At 37.6% G+C, this 27,626-nt stretch overlaps 1 protein-coding gene across 1 annotated transcript; it reads right to left on the bottom strand.

Annotated features, from left to right (window-relative positions):
- Positions 1-17,757: 17,757 nt before the first annotated feature.
- Positions 17,758-18,234, bottom strand: LOC142177091 (uncharacterized). Its single transcript, XM_075245554.1, has one exon. It carries the CDS (start codon positions 18,232-18,234, stop codon positions 17,758-17,760), a length of 477 nt encoding a protein of 158 aa, XP_075101655.1.
- Positions 18,235-27,626: the final 9,392 nt, after the last annotated feature.

The following is a 27,626-nucleotide window of genomic DNA, read 5'->3' as shown; positions in this document are numbered from 1 at the left end:
CCATTTTGTTGTGGAGTTCTGGGTGCAGAGAAGTGGTGATCAATGCCATGAGTGCTACAGAACTCAAGGAATTTGGAGTTTTCAAACTCTGTCCTATGGTCTGTTCTTATACTTAATACATTACAACCCAGTTTCTGTTAGATCATTTTGACAAACACACAGAAAACATCAAAAGTTTCAACTTTAGATCCCAAAAACTGAGGCCATTTTACTTGGAAAAGTCATTTACAATGACAAAAATATGCCTCTTACCTCCTCTACTCCTCACTCTCATTGATCCACATAGGTCCATGTGAAGGAGTTCCAGGGGTTCAGAAGTACTGACAACCTTCATAGATTAAAAAGATGACTTTACATGTTTTCCTCTAATACAAGCATCACATACTTTGTTTGAAGTGAACTAAACTTTTGGTAGTTGAAGGTGATAAGTGAGGATTTTGACTATTTATTAGCACCCTTTAGCTTTCGTTTTAGTCCAAAAGCGCTTAATTGAGTTCCCGAAAACTGATGAAATGTACTTAATTGTAGGAATATTGGAAGATGAGCTCTTGAGATGAAATCCAACTCAAGAAGGAGTAATTTGAACTCAAGGACAAAAACATGCACAAAAGCTCAGAAGTGCGGACCGCAGAATATCAGCTGCGGCTGCAGGTTGTGAAGAATCTTCTATCAGAGAATGTTATAAAGTGTAGTCCACACATGAAGTGTGCAGCCGTAGAAGCTGGGTCAAAGCAAAAGTTCAGAGAACCAGAATCTCAAGTCCACCAAAAGTGCGGGCCGCACAATTATTGTGCGGCCGCCGAAGAGGAGCTACGCGGCCGCAATCACATTTGTGCAGACCGCAGAACCTTTTTAGGTTAATATTTTTGACATCAGCTACTACAGTAGACAGTTCCTCTTACTCTTTTTAGTAGTTTTTGCTATTTTGAGCTTTTGAACAAAGAGTTTATCAATTTAATTAGCAATATGGGTTTAATTATCATTTCTTCTCCTAATTCTTCCATTTTAAGTATGAGTAGCTAGATTTTTACTAGGGTTGTGAGCCAACCCTGGTGTGTAAACTTAATGGGTATTTGATTTATTGCTTGTTTATGGTTGAGTGTTTATTATTTAGCCTTGTTCTTACTTTGATTTGAAGAATTAATGGTTGCAAAGATTAGTTTATGCCTATTTGACTTGGTCTCTACTTGAGAAAGAGAGACTTAGTCTAGGAAAACTTGGCTAGCAAGAAATCGGGTCAATCAAGAGATTGAATAGCCCAATTAAAGGGTTGAACCTAGAGATAGTAAAACCCGACTTGAGCTTTTTATCAATCGTTTTGTTCAATACCCATTTGGACTTGAGAAAGCCAAATTGGGCAAAATCACTCTTTGACCGAGAGGTATTGAGTGGGTAACTGAGTGTTGATAGCTATAATACATCTCGACCAATAAAACATGCTTTAAAGTTTACAACCCGTTAGGCAAACACCTAGGTGAAGGTCATAGCCCTAGTCCTTTTACAACATTTGAAAAACAACAAAAACAATCTTCAAGTTTTATTTCTTAAATTGTAATTGTAGTTTAGATTAAACTTTAAAACAACCAATTTTTGTGAAGTGCAAATTTAGATATACAAACTCACACGCTAAGATATATACTACTAACTCCCATACATATAGCTCCCTGAGGAATTTGACCCCGACTTAGTTGGGTACTATTATTGCATCGACCATTTTCATAACCTCGAATTGATGTGTGAACTTGGACGAGATTAATTTTTGGTGCCGTTGTCGGGGAGCTAAAAACAATGTTAGCTATATATTTAGGTATGTTTTTGGCATATCTTCTTTTCCTTCCTTATTACTAACATGTGAGTATTGTAGATGCAATCATGGCAAACAACGATCTCAGAAACATAGCCGTGGGGGATGTGGATGTTGAGGATGATCAAATAGATGAGGTTCCTCTTGAATTTCAGGCCAATAGACGAGCCCGACCGCCTCAATACAATGTACCCGCTCCATCCCTACCTCCACCACGAGCGGCTCCACACCGGGTATTGCCGAATGAAGGGTATGCAAGTGCTATAGTCCTTCCCCGTATTAGGGTGGGAAACTTTCAAATAACCAACATAATGCTCACTTTGCTAGAGCAATGAGGGTTCTTTACCAGTGCACCGGGTCAAAATGCATATAAACATTTGAAGGGGTTCGTAGATACGTGTCGAGGGAGCAAACAAACAAATATCTCCGAGGATGCTTTGAGGCTAAGGCTTTTTCCCTTCTCTCTACGGGGGGAAGCTTTAGATTGGTTGGAATATTTTCCAAATCATTCCATTCATACTTGGGATGAACTAGCGGAGAAAGTTATCTCTAAGTACTTCTCTCCCGGGCACATGGCTATTCTTCGGGATGAAATTCTAGCATTCAAGCAAGAGCCCAATGAACCCCTACACGAGATATAGGAAAGATATAAAACAATGGTGAAAGAGTGCCCCAACAATGATATTATGGAGAACATGATTCAACAAACTTTTTATCGGGGGATCAATACAACCAACCAATGTGTAGTGAATCAACTTGCCGGTGGGAACTTCATGACTACGCCTTATGCGGAGGTGTGTGATATCTTGGATGAGATGGCGGATACTTCTTCGGCGTGGTAATCTTGAGCTAATGTTCCACAAGTTGACCCCAATGTGATTCACCTTCACAAAGAGTTGCATGATCATGGACAAGCCATAGCCGAGTTGACTACCACCATGAACCAATTGGAAGTACCGAGTTTGCAAAATCTCTTTGTGATCTTGGGGCGAGTATCAATTTGATGCCCTATTCGGTTTTCAATACATTGGGAATTGGGCAACCAAGACCCACATCTATGAGATTACAAATGACCGATCGTACAATGAAGAGACCGTTGGGGGTGATTGATGATGTATTGGTTCGAGTTAACAAGTTCATTCTCCCAGCGAATTTTGGTTATTCTTGATTGTGAAGTGGACTATGGGGTCCCGATTATTCTTGGTAGACCTTTCCTTGCAACAGGGAATGCTCTTATTGATGTGGAAGCTGGAGAACTCACTTTTTGGGTGGGTGATGAAAATGTAGTGTTTCACGTGTGCAAATCTATGAGGCAACCGAATAGCAATGAAGTGTGTTCGTTCGTGGACTTGGTGACCAATGTGATTATTGATTATACAAGTGCCACGACTAATGTGGGTGACATGTTGGAGGCCGTCTTGCTAAATTTTGATGATGACGAGATGGATGGCTTCATGGAATATTTTAATTCTTTGCAAGGAATGAGGTCATACAACTATGCACCCCAGAAGATTTCCTTGGATCTTGAGAATAGGAAAACTCCTCATATAAAGCCTTCAATTGAAGAGCCTCCTATCTTGGAGTTGAAGCCATTGCCTCCACATCTCAAGTATGAATTCCTTGGCCCTTGTTCTACTTTAGTCTTTCCTCTTATTTGACTAACGTGCAGGTTGACTCTACATTGGAAGTGCTCCACAAGAGGAATAAAGCTATTGGGTGGACTTTGGCAGATATTCGGGAAATAAGCCCCGCATTTTGCATGCACAAGATTAACTTGGAGGAAGATGCCAAACCTTCAATAGAACATCAAAGGAGACTCAATGAATTCATGCAAGACGTTGTAAAAAGGGAGATAATCAAGTGGTTAGATACCGGGGTGGTCTACCCCATTTCCGACAGTTCGTGGAATTCTCAGGTGCAATGTGTCCCTAAGAAGGGGGGCATAACTGTGGTCACCAATGATAAGAACGAGTTGATTCCAACAAGAAAGGTGACCGGGTGGAGAGTGTGTATAGACTATCGGAAGCTAAAGAAAGTGACAAGGAAAGACCATTTACCACTCCTCTTTCTTGACCAAATGCTTGATAGGTTGGCCGATCGTGCTTTCTATTGCTTTCTATTCGGGCTACAACCAAATCCTTATTGCCCTGGAAGATCAAGAGGAGACAACTTTCACTTGTCCCTATGACACTTTCGCTTTCAAGCGGATGCCATTTGGCTTATGCAATGCACCGAAAACTTTTCAACAGTGTATGATGGTGATCTTTACCGATATGGTCGAGGACTACCTTGAAGTCTTCATGGATGACTTTTCGGTAGTCGGGGATTCCTTTGATGATTGCTTGGCAAATTTGGATAAAGTATTGGCAAAGTGTGAAGAAACGAACTTGGTGTTGAATTGGGAGAAATGCCATTTCATGGTCGAGGAGGGCATTGTCCTTGGCCAAAAAATTTCAAAGAAGGGCATTGAGGTCGACAAAGCGAAGATAGAGGTGATTTCTAAACTTCCACCTCCAACATCAGTGAAAGGCGTGCAAAGTTTCTTGGGTCACGCGGGGTTCTACCGGAGCTTCATAAAGGATTTTTGCAAAGTGGTGAACCCCTTGTGCAAGATTTTAGAGAAAGATGCAAAATTTCACTTCAATGATGATTGCATGAGAGCCTTTGAATTGCTAAAGTTCAAGTTGACTACTACTCCCACTATCACCACTCCTAATTGGAGTATTCCTTTTGAGTTCATGTGCGATGCTAGTGATATATGGGTTGGAGCAGTTTTGGGGAAACATCAATGAGATTTTTCATCCGGTGTACTATGCTAGTAAGACCATGAATTATGCCCAAGTCAATTACACCATTACAGAGAAAGAGCTCCTTGCCATTGTGTTTGTAATTGAGAGGTTCCGCCCGTACTTGATGGGTACAAAGGTTATTGTTCATACAGACCATGCGATACTTCGTTATCTTATGAGCAAGAAATATTCAAAAGTTAGGTTGATGAGATGGGTGCTATTGTTGCAAGAGTTTGATATTGACATTTAAGATCGGAAAGAGAGTGAAAATCAAGTGGCGGACCACTTGTCTCATTTGGAGGAGGAGGGGAGGCCACATGATGGCCTTGAAATCAATGAATCCTTCCCCGATAAGAAACTCTTGGCCATTTCAATGAAGGAGGTGCCATGGTTCACCGATCTAGAAAACTTCCTTGTATGTGGAATCATCCTGGATGAGTTCTCTTCAAATCAAAGGAATAAATTCAAACGGGATTGTTAAGATTATTATTTGGACGAGCCTTACCTCTTCCGGATTTGCACGGATGGGTTAATTAGAAGATGTGTACCGGATAAAGAGCAAACTATTATTCTTGAGGCTTTCCATTCTTCACCTTATGGTGGTCATCGTGGCAGAGCAAGAACAACGGCTAAAATGCTAAGTTATGGTTTCTATTGGTCCACTCTCTACAAATATTCAAGTGATATGGTGAAAAGATGTGATGAATACCAACGGGCCGGTGGAATCTCGAAGAGGAATGAAATGCCTCTCACTACCATTTTGGAGATCGATATCTTTGACGTGTAGGGTATTGACTTCATGGGTCCTTTTGTGAGTTCTTGAGAAAACACGTACATCTTGGTCGTGGTTGATTATGTGTCTAAAAGGATTGAGGCAGTTTCTCTACCCAACAATGAAGCGAGGAGTATGGTGGCGTTCTTGAAGAAGAATATTTTCACAAGATTTGGTACTCCCCGGGCTACCATAAGCGATGAGGGGTCGCTTTTTTGCAACAAGGTGTTTGACACTTTGCTTAGTAAGTATGGTGTCACTCATAAAGTTACGACTCCCTATTATCCTTAAGCTAGCTGTCAAGTGGAAGTCTCCAACCGGGAGATAAAGAGTATCTTGTCATAAACAGTGAATGCTAACCGGACGGATTGGTCAAAAAGCTTGATGATGCACTATGGGCCTATCGGACTGCTTTCAAAACTCCTATTGGGATGTCTCCATATCAGTTGTGTTTGGCAAAGCTTGTGATCTTCCGGTGGAACTTGAGCACAATGCTATGTGGGCTTTAAAGAAGTTGAATCTTGATTGGGATGCAACCGCTAACTTGCAAGTTGCACATTTGAATGAATTGGATGAATTCTGGTACCATGCATATGCAAGTTCGTCCTTGTACAAAGAGAGAATGAAGCACTTTCATGACAAATACATCCAAAACAAAGAGTTCAAGGTGGGTGATCTTGTTTTGTTGTTCAACTCGCCATTGAATATGTTTTCCGGAAAGCTGAAATCCAAATGGAGTGGTCCCTTTGAAATTGTGGGTGTGACACCTTTTGGTGCATAGGACTTGAAGAACAAAAATGATGAGGTATTCTGAGTCAATTGTCACCGGGTGAAGCATTATTTGGGACAAGATGATGAGGGCCACGTGGTGGCAGTTATTTATTTGAAGTGATGGTAATCTGTGTCGTGCCGTGACTTTAAATCAGGCGCTTCTTGGGAAAAAACCCATGTTTTCTTTTTCTTTTTCTTTTCTTCTTTCGTAGATAGGTGTTATTTTGTGCTAACTGGATTTGAAGTGTGTTGCAGGAATGAGTGTGCTTTACTGGAACTGTGCTCAGAAAATTGGCTAAGTGTGGAAAAAGTACGGACCGCACAATTTTGAATGCTACAACAGAAGGCAACTACAGACGCACAATTCTTGTGCAGACCGCACATCGAATTATGCGGTCCGTAGTAAAAATTTGCGGTTGCACCACAAATTGTGCGGACCGCAGATCAACAAAGGCTATTGAGTCTCTAGGTGTTACACCCCATATTTTTATATGTGAAAGTACGTCGTAAGTAAATTGATATAAGCTCGGAAACGAGATCCTCTTTGAAAGTATATGAAGTGATTTAATGTTGTTACACCCCGTACATCAGACGTCACTGTCATTATAGGATTATCAAATGTAAGCTCAAAAAGGACGAAATCTTTCTACAAGGATAAGAAAGGTTTACCGAAGTCTTAAGTAAATTAAGATGAATATGAGACTTATTAATCATAATTTAAATGAGTTTAAAGTCATGATATGACTATATATGATGATTGGATATGAAATATAAAGTTTGAAAAAAATCGGATTTAAGTTGCGGAAAAACCGACTAAGGATTTGCCTTGTAATGAAGCTTTTTGAGCAATACATTTTATAAGATTTATGATGTATTTTTGGGACATATTATATACCAAATTGAAGGTCTTTGAGTCTAGTTTCTAAATCATTTAATCGTTTATCGTTATGATATCAGAGTAGAGAGATATTTGTATTTTTGCAAGACTGCATAAGCAACACCCATGGGACCCATAAAGTCGGGAAAAAATTCCAGCTTATATTAAAGTCAATTCTTCGTCGTTTTAACTCATTTTTCTTGTCCAAAACAGTTTCTAAATCCTCCTAAATGCTCTCCAATGGTTCCTCCATGATTCTAGAGTGAGAACCTAAGATGAAAACATGAATCCAACGCTAGAAATCCCGTGGTGCTTGCTAGATCCTAGTTTTTCGCCTTGTGGCTGTTTTGGAGGGTTCTTCAAAGGTAAGTAACCTCAAATTTCGTGTTGTTCTTATTGATTAAGGTAATAATCAGTCCCTCCTTCATATATATTATATTTTAAAGGCAAACTACAAGTGTTTACACACCAACTTGAACACCAAAAGTTGATTCAAGAAGAGAATACAACACCTATAGTGTTGCGGTGTTATTGAGGATAGTTGTGGGCTGTGCTTGGCTGAAATTTCATATTGTTTCTACTGTTTAAGGTGAGTATAAAATCCTACTACATGTACTTGAAGTTTTTTGTGTGTTGGTTGCATTATTTGAGCAAAATACTACAAGAGGAGACCTGAAATAGTTTGAGATGTTATGGACATTAATGGACTATTTTGGAAAGGTTGTCTCCATGAACTATAAATGGCTGGAAAATGGGAAAAATAACTTGGTTATGATATGGTTTCTGTTGTTATTCATGTCTATATGTTTATCAAGTGAATTGGTGAAAGAAGCATACGAAACTTGAGGTTGGAAGTGAAGATTAGCTTAAGTCACTTCTATGGTGTTGTATTTGTAAGCTAAATATAACTTGGATTTTGACTTGAAGCTACTGTAGGAGGTATGTATATTGTGTTCTTGTATATGCTTAAGGTTATCTTGACATTGATTAAGTTAAATGGATGGACTAGACATGAACTAGTGAATAAAGTTGTTAATTGAGGATAATTGGAGTTGTGGATTATTTTCTTTGTTATAAATATATGGTATAAGGCTGGAATCATTGATGAATGACTTCATTATCATGTTAATGATACTAGTAAGTTAAAGTAAGAAGTCTATAAAGGGTGATGTGGGGTATATATATTCCAATTGGACTTGTAGCTCGTCGTGAAGTAGTTGTGACTTGTTGTTGTTATATGGTGTCTTGTTATTGATAATTATGTATTGCTAGATTTTTATGGTCATTTTTGTTGGTATATGGTATTGTAAGAGGCTCTTGTTACAGGGGAGATGCTGTCCAAATTTACATAAACGAGCTACTAGTTTAAGTTGCGGACTTAGCTTTTACTCAACACTGATTTTGAATCTCCTTATGTTATGGTAGATTGAGTTGAGTTGTTTGAAGAATTGCTTGGAAGGTATTAAGGACTCAATGGAGTTAATGTATGTTAAGGCTATGCATTCTTTCCATTTTTCATGATCCATATAATATAAGCGAAACGTGCAAACGCGAAACTTTCATAAATGACTTTATTCATAGAAGTACTAGGGGTGCCTATGTTCTTGATTCCCCATGTGTCCTATTATTATATCTTCTATTCATGGGTATCAGAAAAATACGTAAGTTGCTAAAGTTTCTCCAAAGGCATATTGATCATATGACATTGCGAGAAATCTTACTGACTTACTTCATTATGCATTGCATTCATTTATACATGTACATTGACCCATGATCAGATGGCGTTATATATGCGTATATTATAAGTATATAGGATATGGAAAAATATTATGGCGTTATATACGCACCACCACCTGATCAGCTGGTATACGTTTATGATTTCGCCCACATAGACTGAGATGATATGATGAGATGCCCTAAGAGGCTTGATGATGTTATGTACACATATAACTATGCATGATATGACATTTATATGCATACGCATGACATTATAAATATTTTCATGATTCACAAAGCTATTCAGACTTACAGGTTGAGTTCTTTACTCCATGTTTCTTTCATGCCTTTTATATATTGATTTTTATGCCTTACATACTCGGTACATTATTCGTACTGATGCCCCTATTGCCTGGGGGACTGCGTTTCATGCCTGAAGGTGCAGGTAGACAGGCTGACGGTCCCTCTCCTTAGGATCCTAGCTCAGCTAGAGTTGGTGTACTCCATTTGATCCAGAGCTGCTATTGGGTTTTGGTACGATACTTGTGTATACATATAAGGGTATGACGGGGCCCAGTACCGTCCTTTGTACAGTTTTACACTCTATTAGAGGTCTGTGGACAGTCATCTATAGTTGGATAATATGTGGCCTTGTCGGCCGCCCTACTGTATTTCGCATGTATATGTATATATGTCTTTTGAGTATGTCTCTTCACGTATATTATTCACATGATTCAGCAGTTTAGGGACATATGTTATGCATGACCTACACTTATTTCATGTTTATATCTTAGACATACACTTAGGAGTATTCGGTAGGTTGAACTCGGACACTCGTCACAGTCTATCGGTTTGGGTCGTGACACCAGGTAACAGAGTGCGGACCGCAGAAGGAATTCTACGGTTGCACTCCTCCTTTATTTCCCAAGTCTGCCTGCAAGTATAAATAGTAGCCTAAGGCTACTATACTAAGTTTCCCCCCTATCTGAGCACTCTAAATTCTAAAACTTGGAAATCATCTGTTCAATCATTTGCCACACTCCATACACATTTGTGATCATGTAGTTGCACTCCTTCATATCTGGTATGTTTAATTTCTCATAGAATTTTTCAACTTTTAGTTAAATTTATAATTTGTTAGATAGTTTTAGGCCATTTGTCAATATATTTCAATTTTACTAACATGTGGGGTTTAATCTGTGTTGGGTAAACTACTAATTGCTTTATGGGGACCGGGTAAATTGATTTGCATGCTTAATTGTTAATATCATGTCAATTGTTGAAAATTTTTGTAAACCCTAAGAGTCTGATCGATTTTGGTTTGAAACCTGCGGCTGCACAAGAAATTGTGCGGTCCGCAGAAGTAGAAAATATGGCTCTTTGATCAAGCATGATTCTGCATCCGCACTTAAAATTGTGCGGACCGCAGAAATTCCACCGCGGCCGCAGATCATACCAATCTCTATTATCAGAGAGTTGGTACCTTTTGAAATTCTAATGTGTGTCCGCAAAAGAGAAATGTTCGGACCGCACTTCTATTCTGCGGTCACACACAAAAATATGCGGACTGCAGTTCCATTTTTGCTACTGCAAGTTCAAGTTGTGTGGTCCGCACATCCCAGTCTGCGGCCACACTTGTAATTGTGCGGACTGCACTTCCCCACCCTGCACTCATGTTCTACACTGTGATATACTGTCTGTGTGCAGTTGAATTACAACTGACTTATGTTGTTGCTTGTTACAGAAAATGGTTAGATCTCGTGGCCACGGTGACACTTCAAAGGGGAGGGGTGAACCTTCTAGAGGCCGAGACAAAAGCACTTTACCCCTCGCCCTCCAGAAGATAATCACCAAGAAAGCTACAGTAGGCCGAGGAAGATAGCCTGAGCCCTATGAATCTAGTTCATATGCCCCATCTTGGGAAGCATCGGAGGGCGACTCAGTGCAAGAGCATCCTGAAGTCCAATCACAGCCACAACAGCCACAGGGAAGGTATTAACTCCGGGACGAGCCTTCATCCTCATTTAAGACTTCCGAGGGTTCGGAGAGTGCAAGTCAGGATTCAGAGCCCTCTTCTACACCTGTCCCTGAGGCACTAATAGCTATTGTTGACGATATTCCGGAAGATGGCCGAGGGGGTGATACTATAGTTGCCGGTCTTGAGAGTTCGAAGAAAAAAGAGGTCTGGGATGACCGTTTGTGAGTCTAGCTGCCTTCACCAACTTCTGTGGGTGGTGGCTGGTAAGATTGCTCACTCTTAAGTGACAGTTCCAGCTTAAAGATCTTGACAGGTACAATCTAGAAGTGTTGAGACAGTTCCGAGAGAGGAAGGGGTGGATGTGATTCTCCCAGTCAGTTGTAGACGCTAATGAGTATTTAGTCCGGGAGTTCTATGCCAATGTGGCACACATAAAGAAAGGGACCAAAGTTACAAAAGTGAGAAATCTGAAGGTGCGGTTTGACCAGCACACACTGAACTCCTACTTGGGGTTTGAGGACGTTGAGCCGGTATAGTATTTGAAGAAGCTGGAGATGGGTGATGCAGCTCGCCCATGGCTAGCTAAGCTTCTTGCAGCCCCGAGGCCACAACCACCATGGATCACTGCAGGGGTTCCTATTCAGCAGAACACCCTAAATTTTGAGGCGAAGGGATGGAAGACCTTCGTGTGCAGTAGACTAGGCCCGTGCCAGAATGAGACAAACTTACCTATTCCACAAGCAGTTCTAGTCGCCTATATTATGGCCGAGTACCCGATCAATGTGAGTGTCGTGATGTTAGCTAATATGTTAGTGGTCGCCAAGTAGGCTGATACTTCCTACCCGTATCCCAACACCATCACTGAGTACCTTACGGATGCACGGGTAGATCCCAAATATAATGACACGAAGGTTCGTGCGAAGAAGCCCATCTCTTGGTATTCTATGGTGGATGCACACAACCTAAATAAAAAAGGTCAGCCGACTACCACCGTAGACCAGTCTGATGAGCCATCGGTGGTAGGTACAAAGATAGCTAATATGCCATCCACTTCAGCGGAGCCTTCTACCAGTGCAACTGCCATGCCTCCACCTTCAGCCTCAGTACCTCCCACCTCGGCTTTGAAACCGGTACCTATGCCATCTACTCCATTCTCTATGCTGCGAGTCTCCAGACACTAGGGAGCCTCAAGAACTAGATGTAGATATCTACTGCAAAGCTGGATGACATATCCAGTCATGTTGCAGTACAGTCATCCTCTCTGGTACTCCAGATTCCCCCCCACAGTTGATGAAACTTTGAAGAAGCTCCTGGAAAATCAAAACACAATCATGGCCACTTTACTGCAACATAGGGCAGTGATCGAAGAGTTGGGCAAAGAGGTAAATAAAATGAGAAAGCGGCATGCATCTAAAAAGTCAGTGGATGAGCTTTGGTGCCAGGTTACAAAGCTTGCAGCAGCCAGAGACATTCTATTTGACATGTTGATAGACCCGCACCACCGAGACGCAGCTCCTACAATATCTACAACACCAGCTGGCCAGTCTGAGGAGCCAGACACTACTGCTGACACTGTTGAGACAGTCCGTCAGATGTTCACCAACTCAGCCACTCTCGGACTTGAGGATGATGAGATTCAATTGGATGACGCTGAGGTCGGTGCCACTGCTGGGGACACAGAGAAGGCCATAGAGCCATAGGGAGTTTTATTCACTCTCACCCTTCTCTTACTCTTATGTTGTTAAGCATTATGGACAATGCTTATTTTTATTTAGGGGGAGGGGAGGGGGGGAGGGGAGTTTCTTTAACACATTCTAATGATGCTGTATTTTGATAACTATGAGAAATTTGGCCTATAATTAACTTATTACTATTTTCTTCCTCTTTCTTATTATGTATATATTCCCTCTTATTTCTCATTATGTATATTCGTTTAGCTTTCAATAGCTCTTTTGTTTTAAAGCTTCTTTTTCTTTATGTTTGTCTTCTTTTTGAATTAGTAGCTTCCTTTTGATTAAATAGCTTCTTTTTATGTCTTAGTGAATAATAAGCCTTTGATTTTCTTAATGCCACGGTTCTTTCCAAAGGTAGTTTTTGTGTGAAGCTCTTCCCAACGATGGATGGCATGATAACCTTTTTAAGGGATTGAGTCTGTTTTTGGTGTTTAGGTAATAATAGTAGTAATAATAAATAAAAAGACCTAATTGAGTCATTCTCGAAGAGTCAAACATACTTCACTTGGTACCAACACACTTAACTACATGCTTATGGTTAAAAATAAGGTTTTTGGAAATAAATAAGGTACCAACACACTTAACTACATGCTTATGGTTAAAAATAAGGTTTTTGGAAATAAATAGCTCTAGTTAGTGACCTTTTGACTCTTGTATCGATTTAGGCAATCATCGAGTGGTTTAGTCGAACCATAGTAATTTTCAATATTGAATATGGTCATTGTGGGCCCTCAATTCTATCCTCTTTAACAATCCAACTGCGTGAGAGATGAGATATTGTTGTTGCAAGTCCAAGTACCAGGGCGAATGGTCTAGAACTTTCCCCGAATGTGTTTCTAGGCCAAATTTTAAGTTTTGCATGGCTTGAGAAGTGATTGTAGTCTCTTCTTGACCCGCTTGAAATTTTTTGTTGCCCACCAATGTTATTATCCCTAGTCAACCCATTCGAACCATGTAACAAGCCTTTTTTTATTTTTTCATGACCCTCTCTTGGCACCCGAGCTTTCCTTAACACTCTTGTGAAACAATTGGCTAAAAATATAAGTTTGGGGGAGAGACGAGGAGTTTAAAAAGGGTATCAAGGCACAAAATAGAAAATCAATGAAGAGAAGAAAAGACAAGAAAAAGAAAGAACAAAAAAAAATGCAAAAGGAAAGTGAATAAATTGAAGAGTTGAAGGGATTCAAAGAAAAGTAATGATGCAAAGCATGGAGAAATACAATAAGGACAAAATGAATATCATGACCAAGAAAGAGTGATGTTAAGTTTCTCTAGTTCCCCTAAGGAAAAGAAAATGCCTCAAAGAGTTGGCAAAGCATGAGCCTAGAAAAGAAAATGGAGTGCTTAAGGAAAGATGAACCCGTTCTATCATAGCATTTCCTACCTTAGTCCAAAAGCCTTTATTGCATTCCGAAAAAGCCCCACGTGATTTCAAGCCGATTGAGCTTACATTAGTGGTGATTTATATGAGGGAAAAGTTTATGGTACTTAAAGTCGTACTTGCGACATTATTTTGAGAGAGATGAATGAACCTTTCACAAATCTTTGAATTGAGTGCTATATTCTTAAGTGAGATAGGCAAACGGAGAGTAGAGGGGGGAGGAGTTTGGGATCCATAATAACCTACATGAAAGAGCGAGTTTCCTTGATGAACAAAGTCAACTCTTGATGCTCAAGTGTCACGCTAGAACTATTTCTGCTTAAAGGTTTAACTTGTTGCCTTGTTGATAATTCATAAGCGGTGTGGATAATTGTTGGTCCCAATTGATGTGTGATTGATTCACTTTTGATTAGCTGCAATGGCTCCTAGATTGTGGAGGTGGGAACTACTTTATTTGCTTGAGTACAAGTAAAAGCTTACGTTTGGGGGAGTTGATTTGTGGGGATTTTGACTACTTATTAGCGCCCTTTAGCTTTCGTTTTAGTCCAAAAGCGCTTAATTGTGTTCCCGAAAACTGATAAAATGTACTTAATTGCAGGAATATTGCAAGATGAGATCTCGAGATGAAATCCAATTCAAGAAGGAGTAATCTGAACTCAAGGACAAAAATAGGCACAAAAGCTCAGAACTGCGGACCGCAAAATATCATCTGCGGCCGCAGGTTGTGAAGAATCTTCCATCAGAGAATGTTGCAAAGTGCGGTTCGCACATAAAGTGTACGGCTGCAAAAATTGGGTCAGAGCAAAAGTTTAGAGAACCTGCATCTCAAGTCCACCAAAAGTGCGGACCGCACAATTATTGTGCGGCCGCCGAAGAAGAGCTAGGCGACCGCAGTCACATTTGTGCGGACCGCAAAAGAACAAGGTTCGACCACACTTACAATTGTGCGGACCACAAAAAGAGTGCAGTGCATCTGCTTCCAGTCCTGTCAAGCTGAAGAAAAGTGCGGACCGCACATGGAATTGTGCGGCCTCAGAACCTGAAAAGGGGCATTTTTTTCCGAAAATTCCAGCCCTGTATAAATAGAAGAGTTTCACTTTTTAGGTTAATTTTTTTGACATCAGCTGCTGCAGTAGACGGTTCCTTTTACTCTTTTTAGTAGTTTTTGCTATTTTGAGCTTTTTGAACATAGAGTTTATCAATTTAATTGACAATATGAGATTAATTATCATTTCTTCTCCTAATTCTTTCATTTTAAGTATGAGTAGCTAGATTTTCACTAGGGTTGTAACCCAACCCTAGTGTGTAAACTTAATGGGTGTTTGATTTATTGCTTGTTTATGGTTGAATGTTTATTATTTAGCCTTGTTCTTGCTTTGATTTGAAGAATTAATTATTGCAAACATTAGTTCATGCCTATTTGACTTGGTCTCTACTTGATAAAGAGAGACTTAGTCTAGAAAAACTTGACTAGCAAGAAATTGGGTCAATCGAGAGATTGAATAGACCAATTAAAAGGTTTAATCTAGGGATAGTAAAACCCAACTTGAGCTTTTTATCAATCGTTTTGTTCAATACCCATTTGGACTTGAGAAAGCCAAATTCGGCAAAATCACTGTTTGACCGAGAGGTATTGAGTGGGTAACCGAGTGTTGATAGATATAATACACCCCGACCAATAAAACAAGATTTAAAGTTTACAACCCGTTAGGCAAACACCTAGGTGAAGGTCATAGCCCTAGGCCTTTTACAACATTTGAAAAACAACAAAAGCAGTCTTCTAGTTTTATTTCTTAAATTGCAATTGTAGTTTAGATTAAACTTTAAAACAACCAATTTTTGCGAAAGTACAAATTTAGATATACAAACTCACACGCTAAGATATATACTACTAAATCTCATACATATAGCTCCCTGAAGAATTCGACCCCGACTCTTGTTGGGTACTATTATTGCATCGACCGTTTTTATAACCTCGAATTGAGGTGTGAACTTAGACGAGATCACAAGGACCAGGTCCTTGGTTACCAACTTGCTAAGTTGAGATAGACTGGCATGCCCCAGTCTTGTATGCTATAATAGTGGGTCATCTTCCACTACACTTAAACATGTATGCTCGGTCGAAAGAAGAGACATGTTTAAATAGCCCAAAGGTGTTAACAATTCTTTTCTTATTGACCTTAGTCCACTTAGTTTGGACAAAGGAATTGACTGTGGGTTCTTCTTCCTTCTCTACATATTTAAATAGCCCAAAGGTGTTCTTAAACTAAGCATGAATTAAAGCAGGACAAGTATCTCTTAAGTGTCCTACCTTCCCACTGTGAGTGCACATCTTATTATCATAAATTCCTACAAACATGGGATCAAACCTGGTACATATTTTCTATAGCCAATTCTTGATTTGTTAGTGCCACAATTTTCATTTAGCCAATTTAGTACATCTGGGGATCTATGCCACTTGCTTAGCCTAGATAGTTCATAATTTACCTTTTCAATATTTTATTGCAATACTTTATTCCTACAGTCAGCATCACAAGAACTGTCTTTAAGCAGTTTTAATTCATTTCCAAGATTGTCTTGCAGATCAATCATTATTCCCTTGCCACGTGCATCAGGTTGTTGTTCATTTTAGAAAGAACCGGGTCTTATGATCTTTGACATGTCCTTCAAGATCAACTTTGTCAGATTCAAGTTTATTAAGTTCAAACTTAACACATGAAATGTTGCTTATTAACTGATTATTTCCATCATTCAACCTATACATCTCACTCATCACAGTCACTATTATGGCAATTAGCTAATTTTTAGACATAGCATAGATATTTTCTTTCAAGTTAAAAATACTACCTGGTTTGTTTCATCTTTAGCCTCTGAGTCATTCATAACCATAAGCCCTATTACTTCATCTTATGCTTGGTTTTCTTTAATTGCCATTAGAGAAATTTCAATATTTTTTATTTTTAAAATCAGCCTCCAATGTCCTCCATATATCATGAGTAGAGATGAAAGAGGACACCTTGCAGAGAACACTCCTTGGTAAACTTCTATAGAGCAGATCCTTTGCTTTAGCATTTTTCTGGATCATCTGACGATCCTCATCATCATAATCCTCCTCTTTTTTGATACTTTTATTTCCTTCACTATCCACTTTGGTAGGGATAATTGTCCCATGATTGAAAATTATCCATAGGTCGAAATCACTGTCCTGAAGGAACGTTTCCATACGCATCTTCCATTCATCATAGTGGTGTCCATCAAACAGAGAAGGTCTTTTAATGTGCATTCCTAGCTGTACCGGGAGATTAGTCTCCACTGCCTGGTGTGCATCTATCACAACATAAAGTCTTATAATCTCGTCCTCCTTCTCTTCCTCTTTATCACTTTCATTGTCCTCATATGCTGCTAGAAAAGCTTGTTTGATGGCTTCAGCGAATCCTTTGCCTAGGATTTTTGCCTTTGTTTAGGCCCTTCTATTTCATTTTTTTCCTTTTCTCTTTTTTAGCTCTTTCTTTCTTCCATTACATTAGGAAGTTTTTGACCATGTGTTCTAGCTTGTTATATTTGTAACACCCATTGTATGAAGTTTTATAAATCTCCTTAGGTTTTCCACAGTTTTCTCTCTTAGATACTTTTTTAGAATTCTTCATAAACCTCTTGAACTTAGCAAACATTGCTAGGTTTAGATCATCATTGTCAGAATTATCTTATTCGTATTCCTTAAGAACCAAGGCCTTATCCCTCTTTGGTTTCTCCTTGCGCAGTTTCAGCTTTCTCATCTAATGAGTCTTTAAATTTCCAATGACTCATCCATGAAATCTTATCCAACTCCTTTGCATCCCGGATGGCTGTGACTTTTGATTCCCATGAAGCTGGGAGAATCCTTAGAACCTTGCTAACCAACTCTTCAGAAAGGAATACCTTTCCTAGTGATTTCAGTTAATTTGTTATTATGGTAAACCTAGTCATCATCTCCTGGATGAGTTCAAACTCCTTCACGGAGAAGAGCTCATAGTTCCACATAATCAATTCAATCCTTGATCTCTTCACTTGATTTGTTCCTTCATGAGAAGTTTGAAGTGCATTCCAGATCTTCTTTGCATTAGAGGATGCAGATATACAGTTGTACTCATCATGACCAAGACCACAGATGAGGATCTTCTTGGCCTTTGCATTCTTCTCCACCATTCTGAAATCTTCTGCCACGAATTCAGAGGAGTCTTTGGGAACCGTTTTATTTTGCCCATTTTGTTTGATGGGAGTTAGTGGTCCTCGTTTCACAATTGTCCATAGTTCATAGTCTTCAGCCATCAGAAAATTCTCCATTCTTTCCTTCCACCAACTGTAGTATTTTTCGTTGAACAGAGGTGGTATGATAGTTGATTGTCCTTCGTTAATCCTAGGTGGGACACTCATTTTGCTTCCAAGATCTCTCTAGGTGTTAACCACGTGTGAGAGAACCTGGCTTTGATACCAATTGTTAGTTTGATTGCCTTCCTAAATTACTAATGAACTTGGTTATTTACTTTACTCCTTAGATGTAAACGATATAAACAATAAAATAAAGACATCAATTTTTACATGGAAAATCATCTGACTCAAAGGTGCAAAAATCACGACCTACCACATAAGATTTTAACTTCAACTTCACTAAAATAAATGAGCCAAATGTATTGACTTACAAGACCTGTAAATTAGTACCCACACAGTTCTCCTACTCCCACTATTTGACTTACAAGTTACTCTAACTTGCAAACTCAAACAATTACTTCAACTCACAGATTATGTATGACACCTTGATTACAACTCGATTTCCTAATACACATTCACTAACTGACTCAAAAAGAACACTAAGACTAGTAATCGACTTAAGTGTTAAAAATATTGTTCCACAGTTAACGTGCAAAAGGGTGATGTCCTCAGTCCATCGGGAAAGTATTTAAGTTCACTAGGTTCCGAGATCTTTTAGGAGTCCTATGCATAGTTAACTTTTCATTTGATAGGACTCCTACAGTTCCAAGGACTACACAAATATTATGACTCTTGTCTATCACTTATGCGAGCATATATTCTTGGACAATGACCCTTATCACATTAGCATCCTTCTTCCAACAATCTCAGACTAGAGTAACTTTGTGAAAAAGTTACTTCCTTGTAAAAACCTTCAACAAGATCTTGAGGCTCTGGTTCTTAGTGTACATCATCAGCTACCTTGAGCACATGGTTCTTAGCGCATATTCTCTGGACACACTTTGTTAATCATCAAAACCCCAATACTCAACACTTCTTTCAACTAATAACAAGATTTTTCAATCTATACCTATTTTTAATCCTGGCAAGCAACGGTGATGAAGATTATGTGAAGAAGGCGGATCAAGTGTTGTCAAGAAAATTCAGACCAAGGGGAGAATTGTTAGGATTTTGCCCTGAATTTCTAATCTATTAGGACTCTCTTTCTTTAAGGAAGGAAAAAAGGATTCCTAAAAGGATTAAATTTCCTTCATATGCCTTATCCTTTTCTTAGAAGAGAAGTTTTGCACTTCTATAAAGTAAGGCTTCCTTCTCAAATAACAACAACAACCTCCACAATGTAGTCTTCACCAAAATCATGTTTAGGGGAGATTATTCTCAACAAATCTATCTTCTCTTGTTATATTAGTGATAGATCATATATAGGTCGATTGACCAAACCATAATAAATTATTATACTTAGTTTATGGGAGATTATTCTCTCAAAAATTTATCTTTTCTTTTTATATTAGTGAGAGGTCATATGTGTGCGGCACGCTATACAGAACTACGGTGTTGATACAATTGACTGGCCCAATCTGTTGATGTATGAGGATGAATATAGTATTACCTCACACTCAAGGAAATAAAGTAAAATACAATATCAACTACTTGATGTTATATATGATGGTAATAGTATGCCTTCACAGTTCACACAAAGGAAAAAAGTAGATTATAATGTCAACTAGTAGATGACAAGAACATGTACAGTTGATCAAGTGCATTGTAGTATGATATTCTAGCAAAACTTTTAAAACCTATTAGGAAATACTAACTGACCGGCATGTTCTCTCTATTTTCATTGGTGTTGTCAACTATTCTTTAGCTTTCACAAGCATGTCTCCTCATAAAAAATTGTTCTAGTCCTATTAGTTACAATAGCCTGCTTGTGTCATCCATCTTCTGCTGTTTAATATAGCAATTCTCATGTATCTCGACCTGTGCAGGGCACTGGGTTTTCCGGACCTCCAAAATATAGTGTATATTTTTAGATGCTCCCAAAAAATAATTAACTAATAAAATATATATTTTTGTATATAAGTGTTATATACATATTTTTATATTTTTTAGCTAACAAATACAATTAGTTTTGATCGACCGACCAATTTTATATTTTGTCCAATTATTAAATTAGCAACGTATAAGCCCCGAAGAAAAGAGTAAGAAAAAAAAGTAATTGTTGTTGTCTTATCTACTATAGCTTGTTTGGCCAAGTTTCTAAAATTAGCTTATTTTGAAAAATATTTTTTTCAAAAGTACTTTTTAAAAAAGTACTTTTGGTGATAAGCAGTTTGTGTTTGACTAATTAATTTAAAAAATACTTTTGAGCAATAATTAGTGTTTGACTAATCTTTTAAAAACTACTTCTAAGTGTATTTTTCATAAAAATGCTTCTTAGAAAAGTGCTTGTTAGGATCGGGAACCCGGGTAGTGCGGAATATAGCCAAACAACGGTATAATGGCAATAACAAAGACAATGGAAGTTGATAACAACGACAATTAAAGTAGATAAAGAAGACATAAATTTAACGTGGTTCGGTCAAAGTGACCTACGTCCACAAGGGGAGAGGGGTAATTTACTATAACAATAAGAGTACAAAATTAGAGTAAATACTCTAATTAATCCCAAATACCCTAAGGGAATAACCTCACAAGATCACTCCAAAGAAAGGGTTCACACAAGTGCTTCCCAACACTAACTCTCATACAAAACACTCTTAATAAAGTAAGAAAGGAAGAAACAAGAAATGAAGACTCAAGTCTTGTTGGTGTGTTTCCAAATGAGTAGAGAGTCCTCATTATATAGGAAGAGAAGAAAGAAATGCTTGGCCAACAATTGGCCACATCCTCTCAAATTGGCCACATCCTCTCAAAATACAAGGCCATTTATTTGGCCAACAAGGACTTAAATAAAAGGCTCCAAATGTGCCAACAAGGCTCACAAATAAAAAGCCTAAAAATAAGGCCACCTTTTACAGTGCTTTTGAAGAGAAACTATATTTTTTTACTTCTCAAAAATTATTTCTGCTTCTCCTCAAAAATACTTTTTTTTTCTTTCTAAAAGCTTGGCCAAACAACTCAATGTTTTGAAAAACCACTTTTGGCCGGAAAAAAATAAATTGGCCAAACTTGTTAAAATCGATATATCCGAATCACCGTTCCAATGTTATGTTGGTTTTAGAAGCTGTCCAAGCTTATTGGTTGTTGGGACCTCCACTCAAATAATTTACAGTTCTTTAGTCTTTGTTGTTCCTTAATTCTTTAATCCGAATTTCACTCATGTTCCAAGATTTTTCTTTGTATATTTTTTCTTTTTATTTTTTATTTTACTGTTCTCTCTCTCTCTCTCCAGCATTTGGTCTTCAGTAGTACTAACTAGTATAAGATACGTATAAAATTTCAAATCAAAGATTCTTATTCTTATTCTTATTCTCATTTTTCCAATGACAGGCCTACTGGCCAAATTTTGTTGTTAGCTGATAATTGAAAAAAAAAAGAAGGGTGAGTCAACCTAACATCACTAAGTACTAGTATAAATTATAAGAGGGGAAAATTAATGTAAGCAAGAATTATCAAAAGATTAATGGACTTATCTTTGAGTTAAAACAATTTTGTTCTCCAAATTAAGTAGTTTGCGTCACATATCATTCTCTACGAACATTTCCAATCTATAGTATTGGAGAAGTATCCATCAACCATTATATAATGAACTTCTATACCCTATAAAACTTTGACTTTGAGAAGAAGTCCTATGGCACTTTAAGAGGAATGTCAGCCGATAGAAATGATCAAGAAAAGGACTACAAACGTTATTATTTTCAATTCATAGTTGCATTATAGATATGTGTATATGTACTTATACTTTATTTTGTCGTATAACTATCAGATATACGCACGCTAACTAATTCAGATTCGCATCGCGTAGAAACTATTTAAAGGGAAAGTGCTTCATCTTCAGAGTTTTTCGGTTCCCAAAACTCGAATCTGAAGACTCTGGCCATTAGGGTCTGAGGGGTCCCATCCTCCCACAACACCCCTTGGTGGAGTGTATTTATATTATATTTCTCTATACAAACTTTGTTGTAAAACGTGTGATGGATATCCTGAAAGTGCTGCTCATTCTTTTCTTGCCATTTTTGGTTGTCTATGCCAAAAATGATTGCTCAGAATCATATTGTCCTAAAAATAAGTTCCCTATAAGATTCCCATTTTACCTAGAAAACCAACAGCCTCAAAATTGTGGCTATCCTGGCTTTAATCTCAAATGCAATAGCCAAGGATACACAGTTCTTAATCTTCCTTTTTCTGGGGAATTTTTAGTCCAAACTATCAGATATTCCAATCCAGAAATTAAACTCTACGACGCTGATAATTGCCTTGCGCGTCGATTAATGGACTTGAATCTTTCTTCTTCTCCTTTCGAAGCTTATGTGATTGTGAATTACACTATCCTAAGTTGTCCGTCAGAGTATCCATTGACCTTCAGATCACTCGTTGTTGATTGCCTTAGCAATTACACAACTGATTTATTAGCCTTTTATGATGGCTCAGATTATGAAAAATATATGCCTGGGTGTAACGTTACTGCTAGAAATTTCTCTATAGCATCGAATGATTTAAAATATTCAGATTTGTTTGGTTTAAGCTTGACATGGAGTGTGCCGAATTGTACAACTTGTGAAGCAAAATTTGAGTTGTGTGGATTTGAAAACTACTCAACGAACCAAGAAATTCGTTGTTTTGGTCGCCCCAAATCAGGTAAAGAACCTCGTTCAATTTATATTGTTATATGGATCAGAAGCATTAATTACAGGAATTATCTGGATTTGAAATTGAAATTGCTAAGAAGCGTAATAATAATATGGGAAAAAGACACACTCTCTCTCTCTATATATATATATATACACATATATTTTGTATGTTATATACAGCGGAGAAGGGCCTAAAATGCCATTTTACTATGTGAAATAGGACAGTCTAGTCCTCCGTTAAAAGTTGGTTTCTAATCTGCCCTTGTCGTGAACAAATGGGCTCGTATATGTCCTCATCACCGACGGAAGACTCATAAATCTACGTGGAATAAAATTTTGTATTTTAAAAATCCAAAACCTAATTAAAAAAGATACCTGGATTTAAAAAGTTACCCCCGCCCCTCTTTTTTCCCTACCGCACCCTCTGCCCCACCCCCAACAAATATATGTGAGGGCAAAGTTAGACCCTGTTCGAATTGTACAGAGGCATATATGAGTCAATTATGATAGCTATTTCTCAAACACTTCACAACTCCATATCAATTTACTTAGACACCTACTTGACTACTCCAAACCTGTTTACTTATACACTTATTGACAACACCAAACTAATTATCATAGCAAATAAACTTAGTCATAAACACAAATATTCAAATTAATGGGAATGACTTCATTGAATCCTTGTACAAAAACATAAAGCTTCACTACATAACAAAAGACAACAATTAAGCCACAATAATACTAACATTACATATCATTTCTCCATGATCCAAAGAACAAAATAAAACATCCAAATATCACACACATGAAAATCCACATCTTCTTTTGAAATTTAGCATCAAGCACAACTGAGTACTCTAGATCAGCCCACTTTCTTCATTAGAACATTTCTTTCCAATTCCGAGGCTTCTATTCCTCCATGATCGACGAGCATCATAACATTCTCAAGATCGGCAACTTTCCTTTGGAGAGCATTTCTTTCACGGAGTATACCTTCCTTTTCCTTCTTTAAACTGCATAGGAGATTTGAAACTCTACAAGAAAGCCCTTCATCTTGCCATTCCCAATAGGAACATTTTTCATCCAAAAAAAAAAAAAAAAAAGAATTTACAAGGAAATCGGAATAATTAAAAGAACCTATTAAAATATTTACTTACCTCATGCTTCGGGCGCTTGAAAAACCTTCTCCCATCATTTAAAGGAGTCCACATTATGAAATAATTGACAGCAAGTCCACAACGACATCTCCTATTCGACCCCTTTTGAGCTACTCTAACATTGTGACATTGTCTTAAAGAAATCTCTAAAACAAACTGAGAAAGATGAAAAGGAATTAAACCTAAACTAGAACCCACCTCGAAATCGACAAGGTGACCCAATTAGTGGGAGAAACCAGACATCAAGAAGGTCTTGGGATGAAAAAGGGGGAAGAAAAGGGCATGGTAATTGGATGAATTAACCTAACGGCTATATTAGGTAAAGATTGGGGGTGGAGCAGGGGTGCGGTAAGGAAAAAAGAGGGGTGAGGGTATTTTTTTTAAATTCATGTGGATTTTTTAATTAGGTTTTGAATTTTTAAAATGCAAAATTTTATTTCACGTAGTTTTATGAGTCTTCTGTTAGTGATGGAGTACATATACGAACCCATTTATTCACGGCAAGGATATATTAAAGGCCAACTTTTAACGGAGGGCTAGCCTGTCTTATTTCATATAGCAAAAGAGCATTTTAGGCCCTTTTTTGTATATACAAAAATTATACAAAACTTTTTCGACTATCGAGTGTAAATAGTTTCTGGCGCGGGCTAAAAGTGAAAAAAATCCCTAATAATATTATTAATCAATAGAGGTGACATTTTGATCCCGAACCCATTTAACCTGTCCAACCCATCCAAGGTTGGGCTGGCCAGTGACCCGACCATTTGTTGAACCCAGTCCATCTCAATCCATGGGCTTATTTTTAGCCCAAATTGATTCATGAGTAACTTTACTAAAATATCTTAAAAATAATATTTTTTGTTCAATATGTTATATATGACAATAACAAAAGAAAAAAAGTCTTATGTGATAATTAAATAATTCATAAGAAAATAACACACAATAACTAAAGCTTGATAAGAGTTTGGCTGGTTGGGCTTTAAACTAAATGTTAGCCCATCTTGACCCAGACCATCCCAGCCCAAAAAACTTTTGGACGTGTTAATAACGTGTCCATTTATTGACTCAGTCCATTACGACCCACCCAAATCAGCCCAACTCGCCTATTTGATACCCCTATTAATCAATATGGATCATAGAGAAAACATTACTTTACTCTTTGTGCTTTATGTACTCATTGATGTATTTTAATGTCGCAGGAAGCTCAGAGGGTCAGCCGATTGCTAAAGTGATTGCTTTGTCTGTGGCCATTCCAATCAGCCTTTTACTACTGTTAATATTTGGCTTATCATTGAGGATATATTGTAATAAAAGAAGGGAAGCCAGCAGCTGAAAATATTGATTCTTCTTTGTGGATTGTGAATTGATCACCTGCCTCAATATGGATGACATTTGGACAATAAGCCATTAGCATTATGGTTTTATTTTTTTTTAGTTTAGTTTTTGTTCTCGGTTTTGTGAGTGTTTGAATTTTATTTTGGGATAACTATATTTTATGTCTTTTTAGAGAGAATTGGTTTTTGTTTTGTTGTAAACAAAACTGCTTTCACAATAAGAGAATTTTGCTCTTGTTCCTATCTTGTTTCATTGTTATTAGCTCTATATATCTTAATGTCTAAGGATTGTCAATGACACCAGGTCAAAGAAAGTAACTATTAAGCATATGATCTAAATTATAGAAATGTTCAATTTGTTCCAATGAACTAACAAGGCATTGCACCTTTGGAGGAAAAGAAAGAAAAGAGAAAGCCAAGTTGACCCGAGCTAAATGTACATATATCAAGAGGCGGATTTAGAATTTTAAGTTGTGGATACTGAACCCACAACCCTTTTTGGTTACTAGGTTCGGGGTATATTTTTTATACATATTAAGTAAATTTCTTAACACAAATATAAGATCTAAGCCAAAGTTATAACTGATTTTTGCTGAACTCGTAACTTATACGGTAGATTCGCCCTGGTCATGACTTGATTTAAAATTTTTATTTTTACATACTTAAGTATAAACTTTATCCTCAATTTAATAAGTATCAAAATCTTTTTAAAAAGTTGCAAAATTTCGAGATTGAAGTTGATTTTTACTAAAATCAAATCTATTCCAATTCGAGTTCAAGAATTAAATACTCTGAATTCAATAGCACAAAATAGTGATTTTGATTGTGGTGATGGTGAAAGTTAAAAGCATAAGTTTCTAAGATTGTTGGATTTTTTTTATTAAACAATTATTACATCAGCGGAAGGAACATGTTCTGAGTTACAAAGACTGTGTATATATGAATGTTTCAATCTTCATTATAAAATAAACATTTAAACCCTCTAAAACTCTTGACTTTGGAAAGTCCTCTTGCACGATCCAAGAGGAAATGTGAGTGGATAAAAGTTGATCAAATAATCAAGAAAAGGAATACATACCTTGCGTTTTAAATTCCAAATTGCATTATATCTTGCTATAGAAAGGGCAGCCCGCTGCACTAATTAAGCTCCCGTTATGCGCGGGATTCGGGAAAGAGGCGGATCATAAAGATTTATTGTACACAGTCTTACATTTTTGCAAGAGGCTGTTTTCACGGCTCGAACACGTGACCAGGGACGGAGCCAATGAAGAAGTTATGGGTTCATCCGAACCCATTAATTTGGGCTTAGACCCTATATATGTATTAAAAGATCCAGCTAATTAAGTGCAAAAATAGATTTTGAACCCAGTAAATTAGACGCGATGTGGTAGAATTTCGAATTTGAACCCATAAAATTTAAATCTTGGATCCGCCTCTGCATGTGACCTCCTGGTCTTATGGCAACTGTAATATGGCCAAATTTTCATGACATTTGCCATGAAATAATATCCATTATAACAAATTTATGGTTTATGACATTTGCCATGACATAATATCCATTATAACAAATTTGTGGATCATGACATTTGCCATGATATAATATCCATTATTAGGCCAAGAATTTCTTGCTATAAATAGAGGAGTTTCTCCTCATTTGAAAACACACCAATTCAAGAGCTTTTCACTCTTGTTTTTCTTTTTCTTCCTTTATTTCATTATAGAGTATTTTGTAAGAGAGTTAGTGTTGGAAAACACTTGTGTGAACCCAGTCTTTGGAGTGATCTTGTGAGGTTATTCTTTTGGGGTATTTGGGATTAATTAAAGTATTTACTCTAATTTTGTACTCTTGTTGGTATAGTAAAATTGCTCCTCTCCGCCTGTGGACGTAGGTCACCTTGACCGAACCACGTTAAATTTGTGTCTTCTTTATCTTCTTTAATTGTTGTTATTATCAACTTTTATTGTCTTTATTATTTTCATTATACCGTTGTTTGGCTAAATTTCGCACTACCTGGGTTCCCAATCCTAACAGCAACAACTTTACCAATTGCGCCAATACTTGTACTAAAGCTCAGCCAAAGGCATAGGGGAAAAGCTTAAAACCCTATATATGAAAAGCACAGTAGAAAACAGACTTTACCTAAAGCAAAAACTCTCCACTTTTCGTATGGCTGAAGGTACCTCTATATTTACTCATCTTGATACTTTTGATTCTCTTCTTATGGATTTAAGTAACATAAATGCTGAAATCAAAGATGAGGATCAAGCTGTGTTAT

The sequence above is a fragment of the Nicotiana tabacum genome, chromosome 23, assembly GCF_000715075.1.
Source record: "Nicotiana tabacum cultivar K326 chromosome 23, ASM71507v2, whole genome shotgun sequence".
In the NCBI taxonomy this organism is placed as follows: domain Eukaryota; kingdom Viridiplantae; phylum Streptophyta; class Magnoliopsida; order Solanales; family Solanaceae; genus Nicotiana; species Nicotiana tabacum.
The sequence above is the reverse complement of the archived record's forward strand: the minus strand, read 5'-3'. Positions and strand labels throughout refer to the sequence as shown.

Coding starts and splice junctions, on each gene's coding strand:
- LOC142177091 (XM_075245554.1), bottom strand. CDS start 18,234: ATGAGTGTCCCACCTAGGATTAACGAAGGACAATCAACTATCATACCA.